General features: G+C 42.0%; 2 protein-coding genes across 3 annotated transcripts in view; both read right to left on the reverse strand.

Moving 5' to 3' along the window:
- Window positions 1–23,215, reverse strand: part of capns1b (calpain, small subunit 1 b) — a 161,682-nt gene that overhangs the window by 33,076 nt on the left and 105,391 nt on the right. The gene's annotated exons all lie outside the window — the stretch shown is intronic.
- The window catches only part of si:ch211-137a8.4 (retinitis pigmentosa 1-like 1 protein), a 35,485-nt gene continuing 17,599 nt past the window's right edge, over window positions 5,330–23,215 (reverse strand). Inside the window, exons 2-4 of the mRNA XM_051399648.1 lie at window positions 11,956–13,521; window positions 9,941–10,459; window positions 5,330–6,495 (exon numbers count right to left, since the gene is read on the reverse strand). Coding sequence (XP_051255608.1) covers window positions 6,473–6,495; window positions 9,941–10,459; window positions 11,956–13,318 — 1,905 coding nt within the window. The 5' untranslated portion in view covers window positions 13,319–13,521 and the 3' untranslated portion in view covers window positions 5,330–6,472. The remainder of the gene's footprint in view (window positions 6,496–9,940; window positions 10,460–11,955; window positions 13,522–23,215) is intronic.

Genomic DNA, 23,215 nt, shown 5'->3' on the forward strand with positions numbered 1-23,215 from the left:
GCAGAAACTGAAGTGATTAAACTCTTTTCCAGACATTAAATATTATATTTTTAAATGAACATTTAAAAAAAAACACATTAAAGTACTTCCTGTAGTACTCCAAAGTACCTCTAGGGGCGCCGCTCGAGCTCAGTCATCATCTCTGTGCTCCAAATGTCTTTAAACTTGACCCCAAATCCTCCATTTTCAGACTCTAATTTGATCTAATGATAGCAGCTGCAGCCTCGATGTCAGTCTCACTCAGTTCGCTCCTCACGACGTTAAATCCACTAATGTAATTTAATCTAACCGTAAAGACAGAAGCTCGCCACACCGGCTCAGTATTACCATGTAGGTGTATGTTCTATATTTAGCAGCCGCTGTCTTTACGTTATAATCCTGACATGTAATCCATCTGCTCTGCCTCGCTCCATGTCTTTGACCTTAACTGTAACCCAATTAAAGACAAATCTAAAGACAACTCAGACGTTATCATCATCATCCTACTGTTTTTCCACAAACTGTATTCATTTACACTCAAACGCATCAAACCTGACACGATTATTACCTTCACTTTGTCCATTAAAACATCTTTTTAACCACAAAGCATCCGTTCCCCTGAGGTTTGTGTGTGTGTGTGTGTGTGTGTGTGTGTGAGGCTACTGTACTCTGGCATTACGGCTGTAATAACATAATCCCAGAGATTTGGCCCGACAGCAAGACAGTATGCTGCCGATTTCAACTGACAGTAGGGAATTATCATCACCGCGCACTTTACAGACGGCGAGACATGTGTTATTATCGCTGCTGTGAGTCTCAACATGTGGCCCGGGGACCCTCTGAAGGGACGCTGACGGCAGCAGGTTTTAAAGAGGAGTGACGTTAGGACGTTTATGTACTCTGTTACTGGGAGTTTCTGGCAGCTGTGGTTGCCAGAAAGTTGGTGTATTTCGATTTATAATAAAATACACCATAAAGTAAAATGTTATTTTTACGGTAAAAAAACGTCAGCTGTGTTTGCCAGAACTTTACCGTAATAAATATGGTGGAACTTTATCTACTATTACAGTAAATGGATATCAGTACTGTTAAATTGTTGAGTTTTATTCCATATTTTACCGTATAAATACAAGTTTTTACCATCAAAACCAATGAAAGAAACCATCAAAACCCCAATATGAATGTCGCACAATAGGCAATATAATAAAACTGCTTTATTCTGTGTAAATTCCTTTAAAATGCCGTATAAAATAAGGTTTTCAGGCTTTTACTGTCATAATTTGACGTTTTTTCACCGTAAAATCACTTTAATATGATTAAATTCTGTATTTGTGCAGCATTTTATTACATTTTACTGTAATGTATCCAGTTATATTAAAATTACTACTTATTACTACTAATAATTATATGTTATCAGTCACTAATAATGTCATATTACTATACAAGTATACTGTAAAATATTCCAGCTTTATAAAATAAATATATATAAACTACAGTGTTTTACTGTAATAAAGAAATGTGGTATTGTACAGAAGGTTTTCACAGTACTGTGCTTCTAAATCTACATTTTTACTTCTTTATATGTGTAAACTAACTATTACTTACACTTTATTTGTCTTTGTTTTAACGTCTTACTAAGTGAATTTATATTCTGAATATTGTACATGGAGAGAATAAACAATAAATTCCACCTTTAAACTTTGAATATACGCCAATAAACAGCGTCCACACTGTCTTCCTTTGTCACGCTCAGCTTTAGAAGCATTCATAAAGTTTTATGATACCAGAGAGAGTTTTTAGAGCTGTATTTTATTAAAAGTAGATCAGTGTTACTGTTGTACAAATGAAAAATGTCAGAGAGAGAAAATGTATTAATTCTCATTTCATTCCTTTTTCATAAAACACTCTTAACACTTCTAACATGTCCTCCTTTTATTCTTTTATTTAATTTATTCTGTTTTATTCTTGTATTTACTTATGTTGGCGTGTTTTTAATCGCTTTCACCGTCCTTATCTTTCATCGGCTGTAAAAACCTGACGACAAATCTTACTAAATGAAGTAAGTTAACATAAATGAATCCTCCAGAGAAACTGGAGTCACTTATTCACAGGAATTAAACTCAAAAATAAACTTTTGAAGCGACTTTTGAAGAACTTAAATATGTGCAGACTTATTTTTGTTTTTATAAGTTGACTTTATATCATTATAATAATGTAAAGCATTATAATATAGATCATGAGCCCAAATATTCATCCAAATAAAAGTGTCACATAAAACAACACAGATCATTAATCGGCTACTTTCTGATAATCAATTAATTATAAATTGTTTTTATTTTTATTGTTGTATGTCAGCTGTTTTTACAGGTAATGTAATAGTTTGCTTTAGTGGAAGAAAACTCATCTTAAGTGGTAACATTTGTATAAAGAAGATGTATTTAAGTGACTTTATTACATTTTAAATAAGTCTGGAAGAAATGCTGCATATGAGATTAACTTCAATTAACTTAATTTACTCAATTTATCTTCACAAGAAATACAATAAAGTTCCTTCTACTCAAATAAAACATCTTTAATGATTAAATTTTTTGAGTTAATAAACCTAAATGGCTTGTTTCCTCAAACTGTTTCTTTTTTTCTCGTATTTTCTCGTAATTTTGTCTGTTTTTATTCACAACTGAACTATAAAATTACACAAAAACACACGTGGTAATTACCACAAACTTAACAGTTTCTGTTCCTTTTCTCGAGGACTTTGGTTAAAGTTGCATAAACGTGTAATTAAATCCCAACAGAAACACCGACTGACGAGTTGTGAAGGCTTTGACAGCTGAAGGTCTGCGCCGTGTCTGACCTCCGTATGATCTCCCGCTGTGATTCAACATCTAACGTTTGTCTTGCTGGTTCCTTTGTTCGTTTTAAAGGTGTGTCAGCAGCTCACATTCGGATCTGCTTACGCTGTTCAGGACGCTTCCCCACCGAGAGCTCGACATGATCTCAATAACGGCGCTTTAATGCTTCGGGATCTGTTAGCTGCACATTCTTGTCCATAAAATGCAGAAACAGATGTAAATACCACCTGATAGATTCCCCTTTTACTTTAATGTTCCTGTTTGTGCTTAAAAACCAGCCAGCAGATGTCAAAAGTGGTCGTTTTTGATGCTTGTGAGGTGCTACTACCGTTAAAACTACTGAAGATGAGAAACAGTGTGAAGATGCTGCAGAGATTACACTCAACACCTTCCAGAAGAGAGACGAAGCCCACGCAGCAGATACGAGGACATTAAGCCTCCCAAAAAACAGATATAGGAGCTGAGATGGTGACGACAAAACTGTTCTTTTAATTTGAAAAATTTGTGAATTGTGAAGACGTGTGAAGAGAAACTGGAGACAGAAGCAGATGAACTCAAGCGTTTTCTGTATATTTACTGAAGTATATTTAAAGGTCCTCATAATGACATATTTTAAAGATATTTCATATTACCCAAACAGTGAACTCAGTTACTGCAGGAAGGCTGTTTAATACCAGAGATCTGGATTCATTTTGAGCAGATTGTTTCCTGTTTAGGGAACTTTTTTACACACTTCTCTGTCTGTATTATAGATTTTATGTCATTTTTAACAATCAAACAGACTTACTAAGCTTCTTTTTTGACAAATCAAGCCTACTGTGTATATTTTTAAATATCAAGAAGGCCTTGCAACGTCCCCGTGAAGCTTTGGCGACCCCTAGTGGAGGTCCCAACCCCCAGGTTCGGGTCCACTGAACTACAAGATTAAAATGCTCCTTCCTTACTCCTTATTAGCATATTAGTAGCAAGTTCAGTCTTTATTAGTCATTATAAAGCACTTATTAATGCATGTGGCCTCGCTGAAGGTGAAGATAACACTCATCGTTGTCTGTTTGTTGCTCCAGAACTCAGGACAATGTGTTAGATAATGTGAGGGAGGACGTCCGGCTACGACCGTGCACAGCTGGAATCTGGGACTCTAACTGAACGCCCGAAGACTCGCCGTCACACCTCACTCTCTGTTTGTTGCTGATAATGTGCGACTCTCAGGCGGGGATACGCCACGGGTCGGCGTTGACGGCAGGGTCACTGGTGTGAGAGGACGTCTGGAATCTGGGACTCTAACCTGAACCTCCCCACAAAGACGGGTACGGACGTTATTTAGGTTCTTAAGAAAGGGAAATCTTTAACAACCTACATAAATCCAGGTTTGTATCTGTCGTGTTGTGTTGGCGGGATAATGTGTGACCCATTATGGCCTTTACCCCTCTGTAAAACTCTATTTCCTGTTTAGGGAACCTTTTTATACAATTTTCTGTCTGTATTTTTTGGCATTTTTAGACTTAATAAGCTTCTTTTTTTGACAAATTCTATGTTTTCTTGTCTTTGCCGTTGGTTCTTTTAGACATTTTACTTTATATTTCTTCACAAAAGTGAATTAAATGCTAAGAAATAGACCTACTGTGTCAACATTTTTATGAACTATTTCAACATTTTCCTTTGAATAAAACAAGCTAAGTACATTTACTCAAGTACATTTAAAGGTCCTCATAGTGACATATTTTATGGATATTTCATATTATATTCAAACTGTACAATGAACCCGAACAGTGAACTCAGTAACTGCAGAGTGATATGGATGAACAGCTGAGCAGATTATTTCCTGTTTTAGGGAAAATTTTCTGTCTGTATTCTGTATTTTTTGTCATTTTTAGACTTAATAAGTTTCTTTTTGGACAAATTCAGTGTTTTCTTGTCTTTGGCGTTGGTCCTCTCAGACAATTTACTTCACATTTCTTCACAGAAGTGAACCAAATGCTGAGAAATAGACCGACTGTTTATATATTTATAGTTTTTTTTTATACAACTTTAAAACCAAGAAGGCCCTGCGACGCCCGTGAAGCTGAGTGAGGACCAGGACCTGCTAATCGCTGTGACCCAGAGAACCTTAGTGAATACATTCATACTGTAAAGCCACCTTGAGAGTGAGCTGTGACAGGCGTGTAAACGGCGTCCTGTTAGGGTCCTTTCACACTGCGACGGCGTTGGTGTGAAGGGCCGGCGGCGGCGGGGGGGCTGGCATATGGACGCCGGTCTACATGAAACAGCAGCCTGCTGCCAGATAATACATACAGATCTACTTTAATACAAAGAAAGCTCGTATTATTCCGCCCATTACGTAAAAGGATGAGATTATCAATACACAGATTAATGAGCATCCAATGGCGTTCCAGCACGCCGCCCTGCCCCCCCGCCACTGCCGCCGCCGCCGCCACCCGTCTGCACACACTTCAATCATCATCCAGATAAAAATAGAAAAACCCCACGATGACTTGCAGTTTAGTTGTTAGATTTTAGTCTTTATTGTACTATTTTTTTTTCTTGACAATTTGCTAGCGGACATGTGAAAACTTGGACCAACAAAACATCATCATCATCATCATCATCATCATTATTATTATTATTATTTTTTAATTACAGCATATCGTCAGACTGCGGTAACAGTGAGAAGATGTGTTTTTAGAAAACAAAACAAGAAATAAAATCCAAACCAAAAAAACAGGATAAAAGAAAAAAGAAAACATTTTGACTTTAATATTTTCGATGGTGTTTTTTGTTTGTTTGTTTTTTTTTTTTTGTAGTTTTTTTAAATTCATGTACACAATATAACAGTCTAAAAACATTAAACACACAGAGCTGAAGACATTGCAGTGTTGGTTGGGAAGTGGCAGTCCTCAGGGCAGTTTATATACGGTAGCAACATGGTCCTGCTGTACTGTCAAATATCTACTGGGGGGGGCGGATGGGGAGGGGGGGGGGCGACAGGAGGGGGTGTTGAAGGTGGAGGAGGGTGGAGGGGACTACAAAACAAAATGGCCGTCGATATAAAACTAACAGTCTTTTTTTTTCTTTTTTTTTATGTTCTTTTAAATCCACCAATCAGGAGTCGGCAGAGAGCGGAGTTAAAGTAGCTCGACGAGGAGGAAAACAGGACGGTGGAGGTGGGATGTCTCCATTTCTTTATTTTTTTTATTTTTTTTTTACATTTCTCCGTTTTTCTTTTCTCTCGTAGACAATATAAAATCTCACAGACAAGCAAAGGAACAAAATAAAAACACTGGATGGTTTTTTTTGTTTGTATGCATCGGACAGAGGGGTGGGGGGGGTGGAGGGATTGATTGATTGATTGATTGATGGATGGAAAAAGAAGGGCTTGAATTATTGCTTTCTGAGTGATTATTATTTTTCACTTCTCATCTACATGAATTGCATCTTTCTCATTCTTTCGCTCTCTCGCTCTCTCTCTTTCTCACCATGGTGATCTGTTAATTACTCTCAAAGGGGGGGAGGGAGGAAAGGAGGAGGGATGAAGGGAGAGAGGAGGAGGAAGGGAGGATAGGGAGGAGGAAGGAGGAGTTAGGGAGGGCTCAGAGCTCCTTGCTCAGCGAATCCCGGGCAGTTCTAATCCTCTTTGTGTGGCCTCACACGTTTCCCGCCTTTTTGTCTGGTAAATGATAACAGAAGAGATTGAAAAAATGTATTAAAAAATATATCTTTGAAATAATAATAATAATAAACAGTCATATAAAAAAAGGGTTAAATTATGTGTGTTTAGTGGTTTAGTACAGATGTGGGCCTCTCTAGTGTTGGGTTAGTTATTATTGTGTTAAAGGACGTACACAAACAACAACAACAGTTTCACAATAGAAATATGACGTCACATAATAATGGAGGATCATCGTCACACCAACAGGAAGTCTCTCTCTCTCTCTCTCTCTCTCTCTCTCTCTCTCTGCCTCGTCTTTCCCTTTCCGTCCTGCATTTGTGCCTCTTTTCTCTTCTTCCACTGTCCTTTTCTTTGTGCTCAGAGCTCAGAGGACGTTTTTTTTTTTTGTTTTTCCTGAAATCAAATAACCTGACGTCCGCTGGCGGCTACGCTCACGTCTTCCTGTTTGCTTCCCGACCGACCGACCCCCAAAGAGAGAGAGAGAGAGAGAGAGAGAGAGAGAGAGAGAGAGAGAGAGAGAGATGGCTAGTTAATCTGGCTCGTTGAAGAGGCTCGGTGACACTTTGATTTTGCCCACTAATCCGTTGATGGACTCAGCTTTATTGATGTCTGCTAAACCAGCTTTTCTCTTCCACAGCAAACACGGCCCTAACTAGCTAAGCTACGGCTAGTTAGGGCCGGCGGGCCAACGCGGCGCCGACGCCGGAGGAGTCGAGGATGGAGGCCGAAGCACGAAGAGTTTTTTATTATTTGGGTGCTTATTAACAGTTTTTCACTTTAACAATTGTTGAAATATTAGTTATTACTAGTTCATTTCAAAACGTAAGAGTTCGACTTAAAACTAAAAACAGTTGCCTCGAAGTTTTCTTAGTGTGAACTCGAACAGCATTTCTCTGATAACAAGTTAATCTCACAACATTTTCCTGAGATAATAATGAACTGATGTGGAAGACGTAAAGAACGATGATTAAAGGCTGAATTAGAGTCGTACGTCGGCATTATGAGCATTTACACGTGTGCGGTTGGTTTCTATGGCGCCGGACACGGAAACAATCCCTCGTCTCTGTTTTGTTCCTTTTTCAGGGTCAGAGTTAAAACGTGAAACCTCTTTCTGTAACGATGTTCAGTATCGGCTGGAAGACTTGTTGGCGTATTAAGAAGAACCAAATGTGCAAAAATAGAGCGCCTGTAACTCTACGTAACGGCCAGCAGGGGGCGGCTCCACTGGCTGCAATAAAACACCTAAAGTATCGAGTCTTATGGGGAAATGAGCCGACTTCTCAGTTGATTTATGAGCTCAGTAAACAGTTTAATCAACACAACAGTTTGTATTTCACTTGTGTAAGCGTGACCTGAAGCATCCTTTAGGTTTTATATACAGTTCCAATTAGATACATCGAAATATGACGCAGTAGGTATTTCTGGGATAGGTTGGCGCTGACGTACACGTCTCAGCTTTCTAGTCTTTCAAATTTATGCAATTCCAACAGTTTATGGACTCCAGTGTGCAGAAATATTCAAATAGACTCGTGGAGAAGAACACAATGGATGCATTGGCTAGTTATTTTGAAAGTCTTAACCCCAACGTTAAAGATTTATCACTGGTAACTTGACCACGGAGTCCTGCACATCCAGAAATTACATACGGACACCTACAGCGAGGGCGACTGACCGAGCTACAGTGTTTGACGGGTCGATGTGGAGATCTTCAGGTCCTCAGCGAGCCGAACGCAAGCTGTTAAACTGAGTTAAACCAAAAACCGCCACGGCGCTCTCCACAAACATCTGTCGGGCTGTGTGAGATCAAAGCGTGCCGGTCACCGGACTCCGAGCGGAGAAGATGGCAGGGAGCGATAAATAATGACAGAGGGAACAGAGCGGCCTTCTGGTTTCACCTCCACGATGCTCACAGCGTCTGGCGGCGGCGCCTCGGGTGGCAAACGGTACGAACGGGAGAAGTTTGCTGGGAAAGAAAAAGCTGCATCTCTCTCTCTGTGTGACATTTATGTTTCTATACAGGTTCATGAACAGTCGGCGTCCAACCGTAGCTGCCCTGGGAACCGGCACTCGCCACCTGAGTCCGTTATTGTTTAATGGTTTTGTTGTTCGGCTGTTCATGAACGCCGTAATGACATTACAATGGATGCTCTCTCTCTCTCTGTAAATAACACCTGTTGGTTATTTACTTGTGTACATAAACACTTATTTCACAGCTTTACTTTAAAGGGATTCAGGAATAACTGCATCATTATTATTATTATTGTTATTATTAATCATGCAATCCACCAGTGGAAGTTCTGCATATACAGCGGTTTTACTTGCGTGTGCAACTTCAGATATACAGTTCAACATTATTCAGTTTAAATCTTTGTGTTTGCGTTACGTACGGAGCTGGACGTGGTTAGCCTAGCTTAGCATAAAGTTTTCTAAAAGTTTTTCTTAAGAAGAAAAAGTAAATTATCGCAATAAAAATGTTTATTTAAACACTTAAAAGTTCAAGTTTGACTTAAAAAAAGGCACATTTATTGGATTTTATTGGGATGTAATGCGATAAGTTTCTTGATTGAGCAACTTAAACTAATAATAACAATAAACAGGTTCTCTACACAGATACATTAATTATATTAAGGGTATTATCACCTCACATAAGCTGCACAAGTCTAATAAAAACAACAATAATAATCATTTTAATAACGACCCCGACAACCTGTTTTACAGTTGCTGGTATGTGGCTAGCCGTTTCCCCTTTGCTTCCAGTCTTTATGCTAAGCTACGCTAACCAAGTCCAGCTCCGAACTCAACACACACACGAGACTCCGATCTTCTCGTCCAACTCTCGGTAAAGAAATACGTTCACAGAGCTTTGAACTGTTCCTTTAACGTGTGTTTGCGTGCGTATATGTTTGTGTGTATATATGTTTGTGTGTATATTTGTGCTCGCTGGTGTTAATGTGTGTGTGTGTTTACATTTGGCGCATTGTGTGTTTACCTGTGTGTTAATGTGTGTTTTTAAATGTGCGAGTGCGTCAAACGTCGGCGTCGTAACACCCGTTGACGCCGTTGTCGACGCACAGCTCCCTCTCTAATTGGTCAGCCGCTGCTGACATCACGTTCTGAACGATGGCCACCGCTGCGTCTCGGAGATCCCTCTTCCTCATCTCCTCCTCCTCATCCTCCTCCTCCCTCTCTCCCTCGTCACGTGACTCATCGTGAGAGCCTCCGTTTTGTGGAGACTCCGCCTCCCTCCCCTCCCCCTCCACCCTGCTAACGGCTAACGCTAGCTCAGGTTGTTTGCAGCTGGTTTGTTTACTGCTATCGTTTGTTTGTGCTGGTACTTGTTGTTGTTGTTGTTGTTGTTGTTGTCTGTTGTTAGTATCTCCTTCTTTGCTGCTGCTGCTGTTTTGTGCGTCATCAGAGTCCCGGTCGGCGTGCTCTAACTCACCGCTGTTCACAGCTGCCGTGGCGTTGATGATCTTGGCGTTGGCCTCCTCTTTCGCTCCCGCCTCCTTGGTCTTCTTCACGGGGCTGTCCCCCGTCGTCTTCTCCTCCTCCTGGTGATTGTGTGTGGCGTGCTCCTCCGCCGTGCCGTTGGAGCAGCCGTTCTCCCCGTTGGTCACCGGAGCGTCGGCCGGTGTCTTCTCCGCCTCCTTCTCTGCCTCCTTCGCCACCTCCTTCACCGCCTCCTTCACCGCCTCCCCTCCGCTCTCCACCGCCTCCGTCTTCTCAGCCGCTGCGTCTTTATCGTTGGTCTCCTCGGCCGCCGTGGCAGCTTCACCGTCGGCGCCTCCTTCTTCCACCGCCTCTGCTCCCTCCGTGACCTCCTCCTCCTTGGCGCCCTCGCCGAGGTCCACGCTGGTGGACTTGCCCTTCCGCATGATGAAGTTCTTCAGGGACACGGCGCGGCCGAAGTGCGAGCGCTTGGCCTTGACGGACTTGCCCTCCTCCGCTGCTCCCTCCTCACCTGCAGGGAAGAGGAGAGTTTCTTTATGAATGAGATTTTCTTTGAAACAGCAGCTCCTCCTGCAGAGTGATTGATTACAAAGGATTCAGATTAATATATTAATAGGTAGCTTCGTGATGTTTTACAGGCAGATCATATTTTGGGCGATATAGGAGAAGTTTTGAGGGTTAGTGAGGATGCTGGATCCATTTTCATAATACAAAGTGGCTGTTTAAACCAGAAATAGCCGTATTTAAACTCCCAGTGGATGAGTATCTGTGCATTTATTCTCCACCGTCATATCACAGGTTTCTTTAACTGAAATAGATTTAACAGCACACGGAGCAACATTGAGTTAATCTGTGACCTCCTGGTTCGTTTAATATTTACTTTTAACCCCATTTCTATATCCCAGGTAAATTAAATTAATATTACAATGGAAAAAATACAATTTCAAATGCAACAACTCTGCATTTTTAATCTACTTTGAAGCGACTCTGGTGGATAATCACCATCTAATTTGTATTTCTGCCTATTTTCTCGTCACATTCTCTGATCTGAAGATGACACAAGAAGAATTTAGGTGAAAATCTCTGTATTTATACTCTTTTCTACACAAAATACAAAGAGCCCAGGGTTCCTGTACTCCCGTACTGTATGCAGCCAGGGGCAGAGAGTAAGCTAAATTTAGCCTTTACTGTTGACTGAAGCTACAGTGTGATTTGAATTTCACATCAGATGTTGAATATTTTATTTGGGACAATGTTCAATTACATTACCTCCCCCGGAGTTAGCAAGCCGCTAACTCCTGGCTGTGCTCCCCGGACAGCGGCCGACACGAAACGAGTGCAAACACGCTGCCTGCATTTTTTAATGGTGTCAATGTTGAACTGAATAAAAACCCTATTAGACTGTGTGTAAGGTTAAAGTAAGTGAGTGTAACATTGAGGAGGATCTACTGTCAGAATATTCACAGGTATGTTTTCGTTTCGTTGTTCAATCACCTGAATATAAGAATGTTTTTGTTCCTTTAGAATGAGACGTTTCTATCCTCTTCTGGCGGAGTCCGCCATGTTTCTACAGTCCACTGGCTCCAGATAGGGAGTTGCCATTAAATCTTACACACTGGTTCTTTAAAACAGCTTCTGCCTGACCACCTCAGTTCGGTGTCACATTTAACACATTTATTTAGATTAATTCTTAAAACCAAGTTTAATTTAATAATCTGTTACAACGACATTTAAGACTCAGTGAGCAGCTTAAAGTCAATAAAATAAGACGTGTATTTGATTTCTGATGCCACTTTTAGATGTTTCCGGTTCAGATATCTTCATTTGTGAGGTTTTCTAAGCAAATATTGATGTATGAATATTTCTTTAGATCCCTGATTGATTCCCAACGGAGGGTCGGACTCTGATGAAGGACAGAAGATTCTGCTACACGATGTGTTTTCATCTTGAGGACTTTTCTCTGCGACAATAACTCAAACTCGTCTGAGGGTTCAGTTTCTTTCTCACCTGAGGTGGCGGCTGCGGACGCGTCCTCCTCCCCGCCGGCGGCGCACTCTGTGTTGGCGCGTTTGGACTTGGGGATGACGCGCTTCTTGAAGGAGGTCCAGATCTCGTTGGCATGTTGCGTCACCGTCCCGCCTCCCGCCGTCGCCGCCTTCTCTTCCTTCTCCTCCTCCCCTCCCTCAGCCTTCTCCTCCCCGCCCTCCGTCTTCGCCTCCTCTGCTCCGCCCTCCGCCTTCGCCTCCTCTTCTCCCTCGGCTCCTTCCGCCGCCGCCTCCTCTGGCTTGGCGTTGTCGGCAGAGTCTTTGTCGGAGCCCTTGGCCTTGCCGCTGATGCCGACCATGGATGGGTCCCTCTTCAGGCCCTGGAAGGTCCAGGAGCGTTTCAGCTTCCACCTCTTCTGCCCCGACTCCTTTGAGTCCAGCGTGGAGGAGTCTCCGCCGCCTCCTTCTCCGTCCGTTCCTTCCTCCTTGCCATCCTCTCCGCCTACGCTCTTCTTGTGCGCCTTCTGAGCCATGAGCTTCTTGAAGGAGTGCCAGCGCTTCATGTGCTTGGTGGCTGCCGAAGAGGACGAGGCTTTTTGTTCTTCCTCTGCACTTCCCTCTGCGCCTCCTGCTGCTCCTCCCTCCTCCACGGTGGAGTCTGCGGTGGTGTTAAGTGCTTCGGGATCTTCCAGCCGGTCCAGGGACATGGACCGAACCTTTACTTGTTTCTGGGGTTCTGCGGCGGCGCCGTCTTTCTTCTCGGTGCTGCGATGGGAGAAGATCCTCGCCACCGGCTTCCTGATCAGATCTCGAACTGTGGATTTAGCCTCCGCCGGTTTGCCCTTCTCCTTCTTCTCCTCCTCCTTCTCCCCATTTTCTGGAGCTTTCTCTATCGCTGCTTCTCCTTCTGCACCTCCCTCTGCTCCTCCCTCAGCTGCTGCGGCCTCCTCACCTCCCTTCTCTCCCTCTTTCTCCCCTCCTTCAGCTGCGGCCTCCTCTCCTCCGGCGGCCGTGCTCTGCTCCTTCTTCTTCCTTCCTCCCATCACCTTCCCCAGCCCGCTCTTGTTGAGGAAGGAGTCCAAGAACGAGGTCTTGTGCTCAGTGGAGGAAGCGTTTTCCGAGCTCTGAGGAGGTACCTCCTCCCCGCTCGCCGCTGCTTCTCCCTCCTCATCTCCTGCTGCCGCCGCCGCTGTATCGTTATTCACAGTCTCTATATTATCGACAACCTCGCTGTTGACAGCAGTGCCATCTTTATCGACAACTTCGCTGTTGACAGTCTCTGAGTTTGCGTTGTTAGCCGGTTGCTCCGCCTCCGTCGGCTTGCTCTCGGGGGTTTTCCCATCTTCCTGGACCACCGGCGCCGCGTTGGCCTCCGTCGCCGCCATTACGGAAAGGGAAAACAATCAACAACAACAAAAAAAGTGTGTTCCTTCCTTCCTTCCTTCCCTGGCCTTCTGCCCTCCTCTTCCTCTCTCTCTCTGGTGTTTCGTTCCTCCCGCTGTGGTGGCGCTCTCAGGTCATGGAGAGCAGGGTGGAGAACAGTTGCGAGGAGGAAAGATACTCAGCATCCTACTAGTCCTCCAAACTCCTGCAGAGAGCGAAAGGAGAGATGGTGAGGAAGGAGGGATGAGGAGAGAGGAAGAGGCACAGATGGTTAATAGTCTGAATCAACACCATAGACACTCAATTAGTCTGGTCTAGACTGTGCATTGAATGGGGAATGAAGTGTAACAAAATAGAGAATCTCAGCGGGAAATGCAATGCAATTATGAGGTTTCCTAATCAGTCACACTTCCAAAATTCACACCCTGCGTGATTTGATGTGGGACGCACACACACACACACACACACACACACAGACACGCACACACACACACACAGCTTTATTTTTCAATGCCAAGGCTAAGATGCAATACTTGCACCAGACAGCAGCAATAAAAAAAGGTCTCGGCTCCTAAGAGCTGAATGCTTATTCTGTTTGAGAGTTTGCAGCTTTACTTTGATCGGCCCCGAACAGCAGATGATTCCTTTCAACGGGCCCTCGACTTGGTGGTTGTCTGGATATTTTAAACCGTTTCTCTATTTTCGACCCGTCATTTAAGCTACGTGAGGCTGAAATCCACATCGAGACGCATCCAGCACATATTAAAAAGTACTCAAGGGATTCAGTATCGCATGTGACGTCCATAAAGTTGATTCATTAAAAACAGAACTTGAGATAGCCTGACTTTTTAATCCCCACATGAAATAGTAGGGTAAAACACAGTAGGTGTTACCAGGGATAAGGCTCTGTTCCATTTAGTGTAGCGCAGCCTTTCCAGCAGCACCCTGACTCTGACTGACCTGAATGGAAACTTAATTAGTATCACTGGTGTTTTACCCTACTATCTCGTGTCAAAATGGCTGCTGTGAAAAAGGTCTAAAGCTCTAAAAACTCTGGATCCTACATTTCCAATGATGCCAGTTTATCAAACGAGCACCTTCGACGCTCCGGGATTTTGGTTTAATATCAATAAACGTCTCAATGGTGGTATCATGACATCACTGTGACATCATCAGGGTTAATTTCCCAGACTTGACGAAGGCTGACGAGCGAACTTGGTGGAGTTGCCCCTCAAACACGGCATCAAACTGTACTTTTATAACGTCTTTCGACCACTCAGAAGTGCTTAACGCTGCACTTTCAGCCTTTCACACACATTCGCACACTGAAAGGCCCCGAGAGGGTAAAACAACCGAACTCCCGATAAGTGGACGCCCCTGTGTTTTGGTGACATTTACTTTAGGCATTTTCTACACTTCACTAAATGCCAAAAAGCCAGACACCAGTTTAAAATGATTTTTTTGGTGAAGGAAATGAGCTTAAAAGCAAACGTTCCCAAACTTTGACATGCCGAGGCCCTTAAATAAGTTACGGCCAAGTGTCTTTAAAAACCCACTAACAGTATACATTATATGATTTAAATATGTTATATATTCTTACGCATTATATTTTATAGTAATACACATAATAATAGGATGATAATTCGTTTATATTACATTTATTATGTGTTTTTTTCAGCATTATCTCCCCTTTAAAGGGCCAGTGTGTAGATTTTAGCTATAAAAAACAAAACTATTCTTTATATGAGCAGCACTTAAATTACAGCCCATAATTCACCTATATTCTGTTTTTTATTGTCATTAAACTGTATTAAAAGAGCAAACGTGTTCAGTACTCTCTGACTTTCTGTAGTTTTTATCAAACATGAGGAGAGAACACGTTTGTTGGGGACTATTTTCAGCAGCGGATGAATCCACATTTGTTGTATGTGGGATTAAACTGCAGTGTGTAGAGGAAGAGGACATATCAGGCTCTGGATACACAGACAAAAACATGTAACTAGTTGTTGTCTTTATGGGATTTTTAAAGAACTTCTCCTTTAAAAGCTGCTCGGTTGTGACACCTTTTTTTTAAACAGAATTTTAATGAATGAATCAGCAGATCAATGAATCAGTGAGTCACGCTGATGTGGAGTAACCGACTTTCAGCTGTGTGAAACTGTGCAACCGAGTCCAGACGTTTCTCACAGGAGAGAGAGAGAGAGGGGGAGAGAAAACAGAAGAGTGAGTCAGACTGAAGGAGGCACTCAGGTGGAGAAACAGTCACACGGGGGGAGACGGAGGAGGCGAGCGAGGGAGTGAGACAGACAGAGAGAGACAGACAGAGAGAACGAGGTGTAAACACGTACATCACATGCTCCAGATAATCTCACTCTGCTGTTGCCACAACTGGACGGCTGCCTGCGTAGCTCGCTCCCATTATTATCGCCCGACAAGCTAGATGATTGATTTACTGATTGATTAACTGATTGATTAACTGATTGATACACTGACTGACTAGAGTTTGTTCAAGCGCCAACCTGCAGTTCCTCTAACGGCCACTAGAGGCTCCAGCAGTGAGTCAGTCTCCATAAGGCTCCGTATTAAAATGTCCAACAACAGCAGAAATAAACACGTTTTAACCCGTTCATGACAACTTTACAACGCCTTAAATTATATTAAAGATTAAAGTTGTGTATGATTTGTTGTTTTCAGTAACCAGGCTTCATTCACTTCGATTAGCCGCGAGCTGGCGGAGTCAGGATGCTGAGATGGTGACGGCCAGAGTCGACCACACTGAGCTTCACAACGGCTCTACAGAAACCTACAGAGGACGTCACAGAGAGTACGGCCATTTTTAATTATATATGACAGTAGTTCCCATCCTTTTTCCTTCAAATACTCCTCCTCTTTCATTTAGTTAACTGACTCAGTGACGTATTTTATGGATTTTTTTATATTATATTAAAAACTGTACAATGAACCCAAACACTGGAAGTGTAAAACCAGAGATTTGGATGAATTGTGAGCAGATTATTTCCTGTTTAGGAAACTTTTTATACAATTCTCTGTCTGCTTTATGTATTTTTTATCATTTTTAACAATCATACAGACTTAATTAGCTTCTTTTTATGATAAATTCAGTGTTTCTTCTCTCTAATATCAGCCGCTGTTCTATCAGTTTACATTTACTTTCCTTCACAGACGTGAACCAAATGCTGAGATATAAAGTTTTTCTAGCACGCCTTAAAATCAAGAATTCCTCACAACTCCCAGTGAAGCTTTCCCCTATTGGAGGCCCCTGACCCCCGGGTTGGGAACCACTGATGTACGGTGGATAATAAACCTGGCACAGCAGGGTTGCCAACACAGAGTGCTCTAGGAATAAAACAAAGAGCTGTTGGTCAAAGAAGTTGGAGCTCAACTTTAAAGCAATAAAACTTGATCCAGCAATGCGTCAGGTTCTGTAGCAGTTGATCTCCCATAATAACCAGTAGTTTAATCACAAATAGAGCATTCATCAGTGTAATAAGTGTTATTTCTCTCTGTATTGATCACTTGCTTTCTAACCTGATGCATCCTCCCACTAGTGGAGCTCTAAACCTCCGACCTGACGAGCTCTCTAACCCCTCTGCTGCACGCGTGGCCTCCGTCCTCCGTCCTCATCTCTTGTTTACTACTGTGAGCTTAACTTGCTGGTAGCCTGTTAGCGCTGACGCACAGCTCATTTACTCTGCCTGCTAGTAGTAGCCCAAGGATAGAAACAGATACCTCCACCTAGCACACACAAACAGCCACACACTCCGTCAGGCAGCGTTAGACTCACTGTGTTGTTCAGCAGCTGCGAGGAACGGTAGCTAACACTGTGCACGCCGTTTACCTTCGCTTATCTGCAGCGTGCACCGTTACAGTTCGTGTTTGCAGTCGCAGCAGCTTTCATTTGTTTAGCGTTTGACTGTTTGGAAAGTCACATTAGCCGGAGAGCTGGATGGGGAGATTGTGAAGCTCTCGGGTTAATATTCTGCTGATCAATAATTCAGCATCTGATGGCCGAATTCATCAAAATACTTCACATGCAAAAGTTAAAATCTCCTCCGCTCTGCTCGAATGTGTCTGCACGACCTGGAAGAATCTTAAAATATCTTAAATTACCTAATTTTTACTGGAAGTTTTGACATTTCCAGCTGTCTGCATGAAAGAATGTGATTCTGATTCAGCTAACGTCACCGCTGTAGGGAGTTAATCACCGCTTTGTTTGTTTTGACTTCGCTTTCAGAACATTTTTCCATCTCATATAAAAATGTTTTACATGTGTAAATGTTTTGTTCTTTTATTGGTGCAAAAGCTAAATTTGTTTAGTGAAAATAAAATGTCACATGTGAACTGGACGTTATGAAATTCATGAATTTCCACATTTTCACATGTAAATCTGTAAAAACTTTGCTCTGGTTGTCATTGGGTGTCGTGACACGTCAACTAAAACATTCAAATATTAAAATAAAGTCTCGTGAAGTGGACATTTCAACACGTGGAATAGATTTTGGCACATTAAATGTAAAATTTAGAGAGTATTCATCGAAAGAAGAGCAAAGAACAACACCGAAGGCTTTTCTCGATGGAAAAGACGTTCTCGCTCTTCGCCCGACTGACTTTAGTGAAGAGTTTTGACTACGTTACACACTTTATGATCTGATTGGTTGAAGATCTTTGAAAGGTCTTGTCTGAGAACTTCTTTGTGGTGCATTCAGGTGGCACAAGAAGCAACGTACTCGTCTCTCAAATGAAGAATAAAACTCGTCAGCGTTGCAGCTTTAAGCCGCCATTATCGTGTTGATGAAATGTGAGTTTGTGTTGGATTCTTCCCGACTCGTTTGAGGCACGTTCAGCCACACGAGACCGAGCTCCACCGTCTTTGTTTCTCTTTATTTGGGGTTTTTTTTTTTTATTTCCTCCCTCGTGGTGGGTGATTACACCGCAGCAGCAGCAGCAGAGGAGCATTAGTGTGTTGGATGGTGGATGTGAGGCTGAAGCCCCGAGGTGTTGGAACAGCATCAGACGGAGAAGGACGACAAAATGGAGGGAGGGGAGGAAGAAGAGGAGGAGGAGGAGGAGGGGTGCAGGATGGGAGGAAGAGGAGGAGTGGTGCAGACATGGGCTGATTGCGAATCGTCTCTCTAGTCTCCATCCGTCTGTCTCTGCCTCTCGTTCTTCACCTCCGTCCATCCATCCCTCCGTCTGTCTGAGCCACTGTCTGGTTTTTCTGTCTCTTTTTTGCTCGTCTGTCTGTCCTCTTTTACTTTGTTTATTCCTCTGTCTCTCTTTCCTTGTCTCTCCCTCCGTCTCTGTCTCGTTTTCTGTCTCCCTAATCGCTTTCTCCCCTTTTTTTGTCTTCACGTCTTTTGTGTTTTGCTTGTTCACCTTCCTCCTCTGTCTGTCTGTGTATCTCCTGTTAGTCTTCCTCTTTATGACCTTTCTCTCTTTCACTCCCATTTATTCATCATTTTCTAGAAGCATTATAACGGGCAGAGCAAACCTTCCTGTATCCTCATTTTAAAGTCAGATTTGAAAAGAGAAAACCAAGGACGTGCTGTGGCATCGATGCTGAACAGGTTGAGTTTAACATGCTGGATCTGCAGTCCAACCTGCTGCACCTCCAGCTGCTGGAACACTAAACTCTGTATAACGACGTCATACTAAAATGCTGCGCCACATTCCTGATTCTGGCTTCAATCTGAAGGGCCGAGATCATTTAAATCTGATAGTTAACAACATCTTACAACAGATCTGACCAACAATGAGTCATTAAATTACAGTTATATTATTAATAATGTTGGTGAAAGTCGGACGAGCATATTGACGGAGTCCATCGCCAGTTGGTTTATTTAATGATCTGCCTCCAAAGTACGAGTGAGAGGAAAAACAGCTGTAGAGTCGGTGTGTTTTCACATGTAACTGCAGTGAATTAAGGGTTTATTTCTGCAGGTTTGAGGACAGAGGATACAGTTATAAGGTGATTCACAGCGGCTCCAACCAGGACTCTGACTCCAGGGAAGAGGAGGACTCAGCAGGGAGGTCAGAGGGCCATTAGACAGCAAAGTTGGGGATTGTTGAACAGTATAAAGACTAATAAAGACGGTTTAGTGAGTTTTATTTTGTTTCTGTCGAGTTTGTAAGAGAGAAACTTAAATTCAGAAGGTTTTATTTTTCTGTTTCATGCAGAAAAACAGGTGGTTTTCTTTACCTTTATTGACATTTGGTGATATTTTTATGAAATACAGGACTTTTTGTGTTCAGTAAAACACTGGCTGGTTTTATAAGAGTTTGTTAATATAATAAGTTCCTTTTTCTTTTGTTTTAAGATCATTTTTGGGCTTTTTTATTGTCTTTATTAGATAGCAGCAACCGAGGAGGGACAGTGGGGAACGAGGTTTTCCTAATTTTTAGAGCCTGGAGGACTTTTATTTTCTAGTTTTATCTGAAGGTTTTTCTTACAGACACTGAACCACTTTTACAGAAGTGCTTTTGTTAAGTTTCTTCTTGTTTGCACTCTTTATAAAACTGTTTACACAGATGAAACTGTGTCTTTGGGCGGTTGAAGTTTTTCAGGGGTTAAGTTGAAGATTCAAATAGCGTAATGAACCTTTATCTGAGCAGCAGTGTGTTAAATTTAGCTTGTTTCATTGATGGAAATAATAATAATACATTAATTTATAAAAAAGGCTGTTCAGACACGCAGCTCCTGAAACAATAGTCCCCGTTTTAATTCCCACAGAAAGCAGAAGCGCAACAATCAGAGCTTAATATGTGAATAATGCAGACTGAGTGAGAGACTGTCAGCCTCTTTGTATGTGTGAAGGAACCATTACAGCCACAAGATTATTAATATTTCTGATTGATTCTGTCTCCGAGAAATTATCTTACTAATTAGCAAACAGCAAACACATTTAATGTAACACAATGAGACAAAATGTTTCATTAATGTATGAATGTGTAACGTTCTCCTACAATATCCGCCTGTAATGACCTGAAGCAGGACCACATGCCACCGTATTGATCACTGTATCTTTATGGATGATATTGATCAGTATACACTATCTTTATGGATGATATTGATCAGTATACACTGTATCTTTATAGATGATATTGATCAGTATACACTGTATCTTTATGGATGATATTGATCAGAATACACTGTATCTTTATGGATGATATTGATCAGTATACACTGTATCTTTATGGGTGATATTGATCCTGTATTGACAGTCAGACTGTGGACATATGACGGCCTTTAGCTCGTGTTTCTAGAGTTACGTGTTGTTACGAACACGTTAGGAATTGTTAAAATGTGATATTTCTTAAAGGGAGTTTGGTGCAGGGAGCTTTTAGTTGGATTCAAACTGCTGATATGGATCATTGTTAACGTTTAGTCTCCACTACAGAAACACTAGCTAACTGCTAAAGGCTGATAATGCTAACTGACGTTGACTGCTGTTAGTTATTAGTCTGATTATTGATTTAATAACTGACTGATCAGGTTAATTACAAGCACCTTCTAACTGCAGTATGCTGTAAATGCATGTTTTTAAACTATCCTAATTAAACATGATGTGTTTGTTATTAATGGTGTCATTAATGACTCTTGATGAACAGCACAGACATCTTGAAAGTCCTGAAGTGTGACCAAGTTGTTTCTGGTGGAGAATCTGCAGCTTGATGAGCATAAATGAGTTAAAAGCTGGTACATGTGCACCTCTAAGCCCGTCTTCCCTCTACAATCTAATATTCCACTACATTAAGCAGGCGATAATCTATTGTCAGTCACCTGTCTTTACAGATTTGCTTTGTTTATATAAGAAAGTTTAAAAGTTTTGGAGGCAAACAGTCTCCGATGCAGTTAACTTTGTCATTATGTGAAAGCTTTCAGTGCCTCTCGGGTGTGTTTTCAGTTGGCGATGACGATCTAATCCCGCAGTTAATGCAGCTATAATGGGGGTCAATGGGGAGGCGGCGGAGTGGCCAACCACTGGTTCCCTCTTCACACTGCGATAATAGCCCTCCTCTTCACACCTTCCTGCTTTCAACACGGGCTCCTCAACCGCCGCATTCACACACAAACACGCAGCTTCGGGTCCTCACTTTAACCCTTCGTGGTGCAGATTCAAGCTTGTTCCCGCTCAAACCGTCGTGTGAAGGTGAGAGTTTGGCAGTCTGAGGAGTTCAAAAGCAGAATGGCTGAGTTTTCAGACACTATGAACAGCTACACCGCCATTTCAATCAGGAGGAAGTTGACGTTTCTTTTGAAAAAAAAAAACTAAAATGAACAGTTGTAACTGCAAATAATTCCCTTAAATGACTATTTCATGCACTCAGTTGCTTCAGTTTACCCTTGAATTACTTCATTTTTCCCTCAGGTCAAATTTAATTAATGATCAGTATCTTGTAATGAGTATGAATGAATAAAATGAGACTTAAAAGAGCAGCACAAATCTCAAATTTGGGACATTAATTAGCAGTTCACTGCTCAAGCCTTAATGTTGTACTTTAACAAATTCCTCGTAGAGAATTGATCAGAACGACTTCAAAATTGGTGAGTAAACTCTAAGTTCACAATGAAAAGTTACCAAGATCTTTAAGTTTCGTGAAATGGCGTGTCCGCAGCGTGGCGTCGAAAATCGTCATTTTGCTGCAAAACAGGCCATTTTGTAACTACAACACTTCATCACATTTCATGTACGCACACAAATATTGGTGGGCACATGTGTCGTGTCCAGACCTACAAAAAATTCTCCTGGAGCCATTTCCTAAATCCAATAGGAAGTTGGCCATGTTGGATTTAATGTAATATTTTGGCGCCATTTCCAGGCCTTCCGTTTTAACAAACTCCTGCTAGAGAATTGATCGGAACGATTTCAAATTTGGTGAGTCCACTCTAAAGGAGTTCATGGCCAAAAGTTATCGAAATCTTGAGGTATCCTTGAACTGTGTGTCTGTGGCGCCGACCTTAAAATCTGCATTTCACCATGAAAAAGGAACCATTAACAATAACTCTATAGGCCGAACTTCAGCGTCAATCAGTGTCCAATCAGCCTCTACACAACTACCTGCCAACTTTCAGTCACAGCGCCACCTGCTGGCAACAGGAATTAAGCCTTGAAAGTGCTCAGGCCCATTAATTGCTGCTTGCAGCTTTAATTTATATGTTCTTTCCCAGTGATACCTGCAAGGATTCGTAGATTTTCAACAAACATTCTTGCATTTAAATGCTTCTAAACATGGAGATTTGGTTGAAGAGAAGACACATTGAGCTGCAATCACGACCTTCTCCCCACAAAATCAAGGCTGGATGTAAGATAAAGTATAGCTGACCTTTATCCGCTTGAGTATTTTCTACTTTTCCTCATGTTTTTTGGGAAAACTATTCCAGGTTCTTACATTAATGAGAAAAAACTGTCAAGGTTATCCTAAATTGATTGTGAAATGTATATATAATTACTGAGCCCAGAAAAATACTGATTAGGCAGAAGAAAATCAATTTAAATGTGCTTACAAATAATGTAAAACTGTACTTGTAAAGGGCACTGGAGCCCCTCGAAGCCTCTGATTTTAAGAAACCTTTTACATGTGGTAGCGATAATGGCACTGACAAAGCCCTGATGTATGAAAATACCACTGAAGGTGACATTTCAGGTGACGTATGGAGTTGTACTTTTGAAATATTGAGCCGTGAACTCCGAGAGTCTGCAGCATTTTGTAATAAAAACCATCAGTCACATTAAATGAAATCAGGCCTGCAGGAAAATTGCTGCAGAGCGTTCACACTTCAACGTAGCTGACGGAGTTAAAGAGCTGGTAGACACTGGCTGCAGGACACAAGAGCACAGTCGCCGCCGTGGGAACTGAACCCGTGACCTCTCAGACGG

The sequence above is a fragment of the Dicentrarchus labrax genome, unplaced genomic scaffold (genome assembly GCF_905237075.1).
Source record: "Dicentrarchus labrax unplaced genomic scaffold, dlabrax2021, whole genome shotgun sequence".
In the NCBI taxonomy this organism is placed as follows: domain Eukaryota; kingdom Metazoa; phylum Chordata; class Actinopteri; family Moronidae; genus Dicentrarchus; species Dicentrarchus labrax.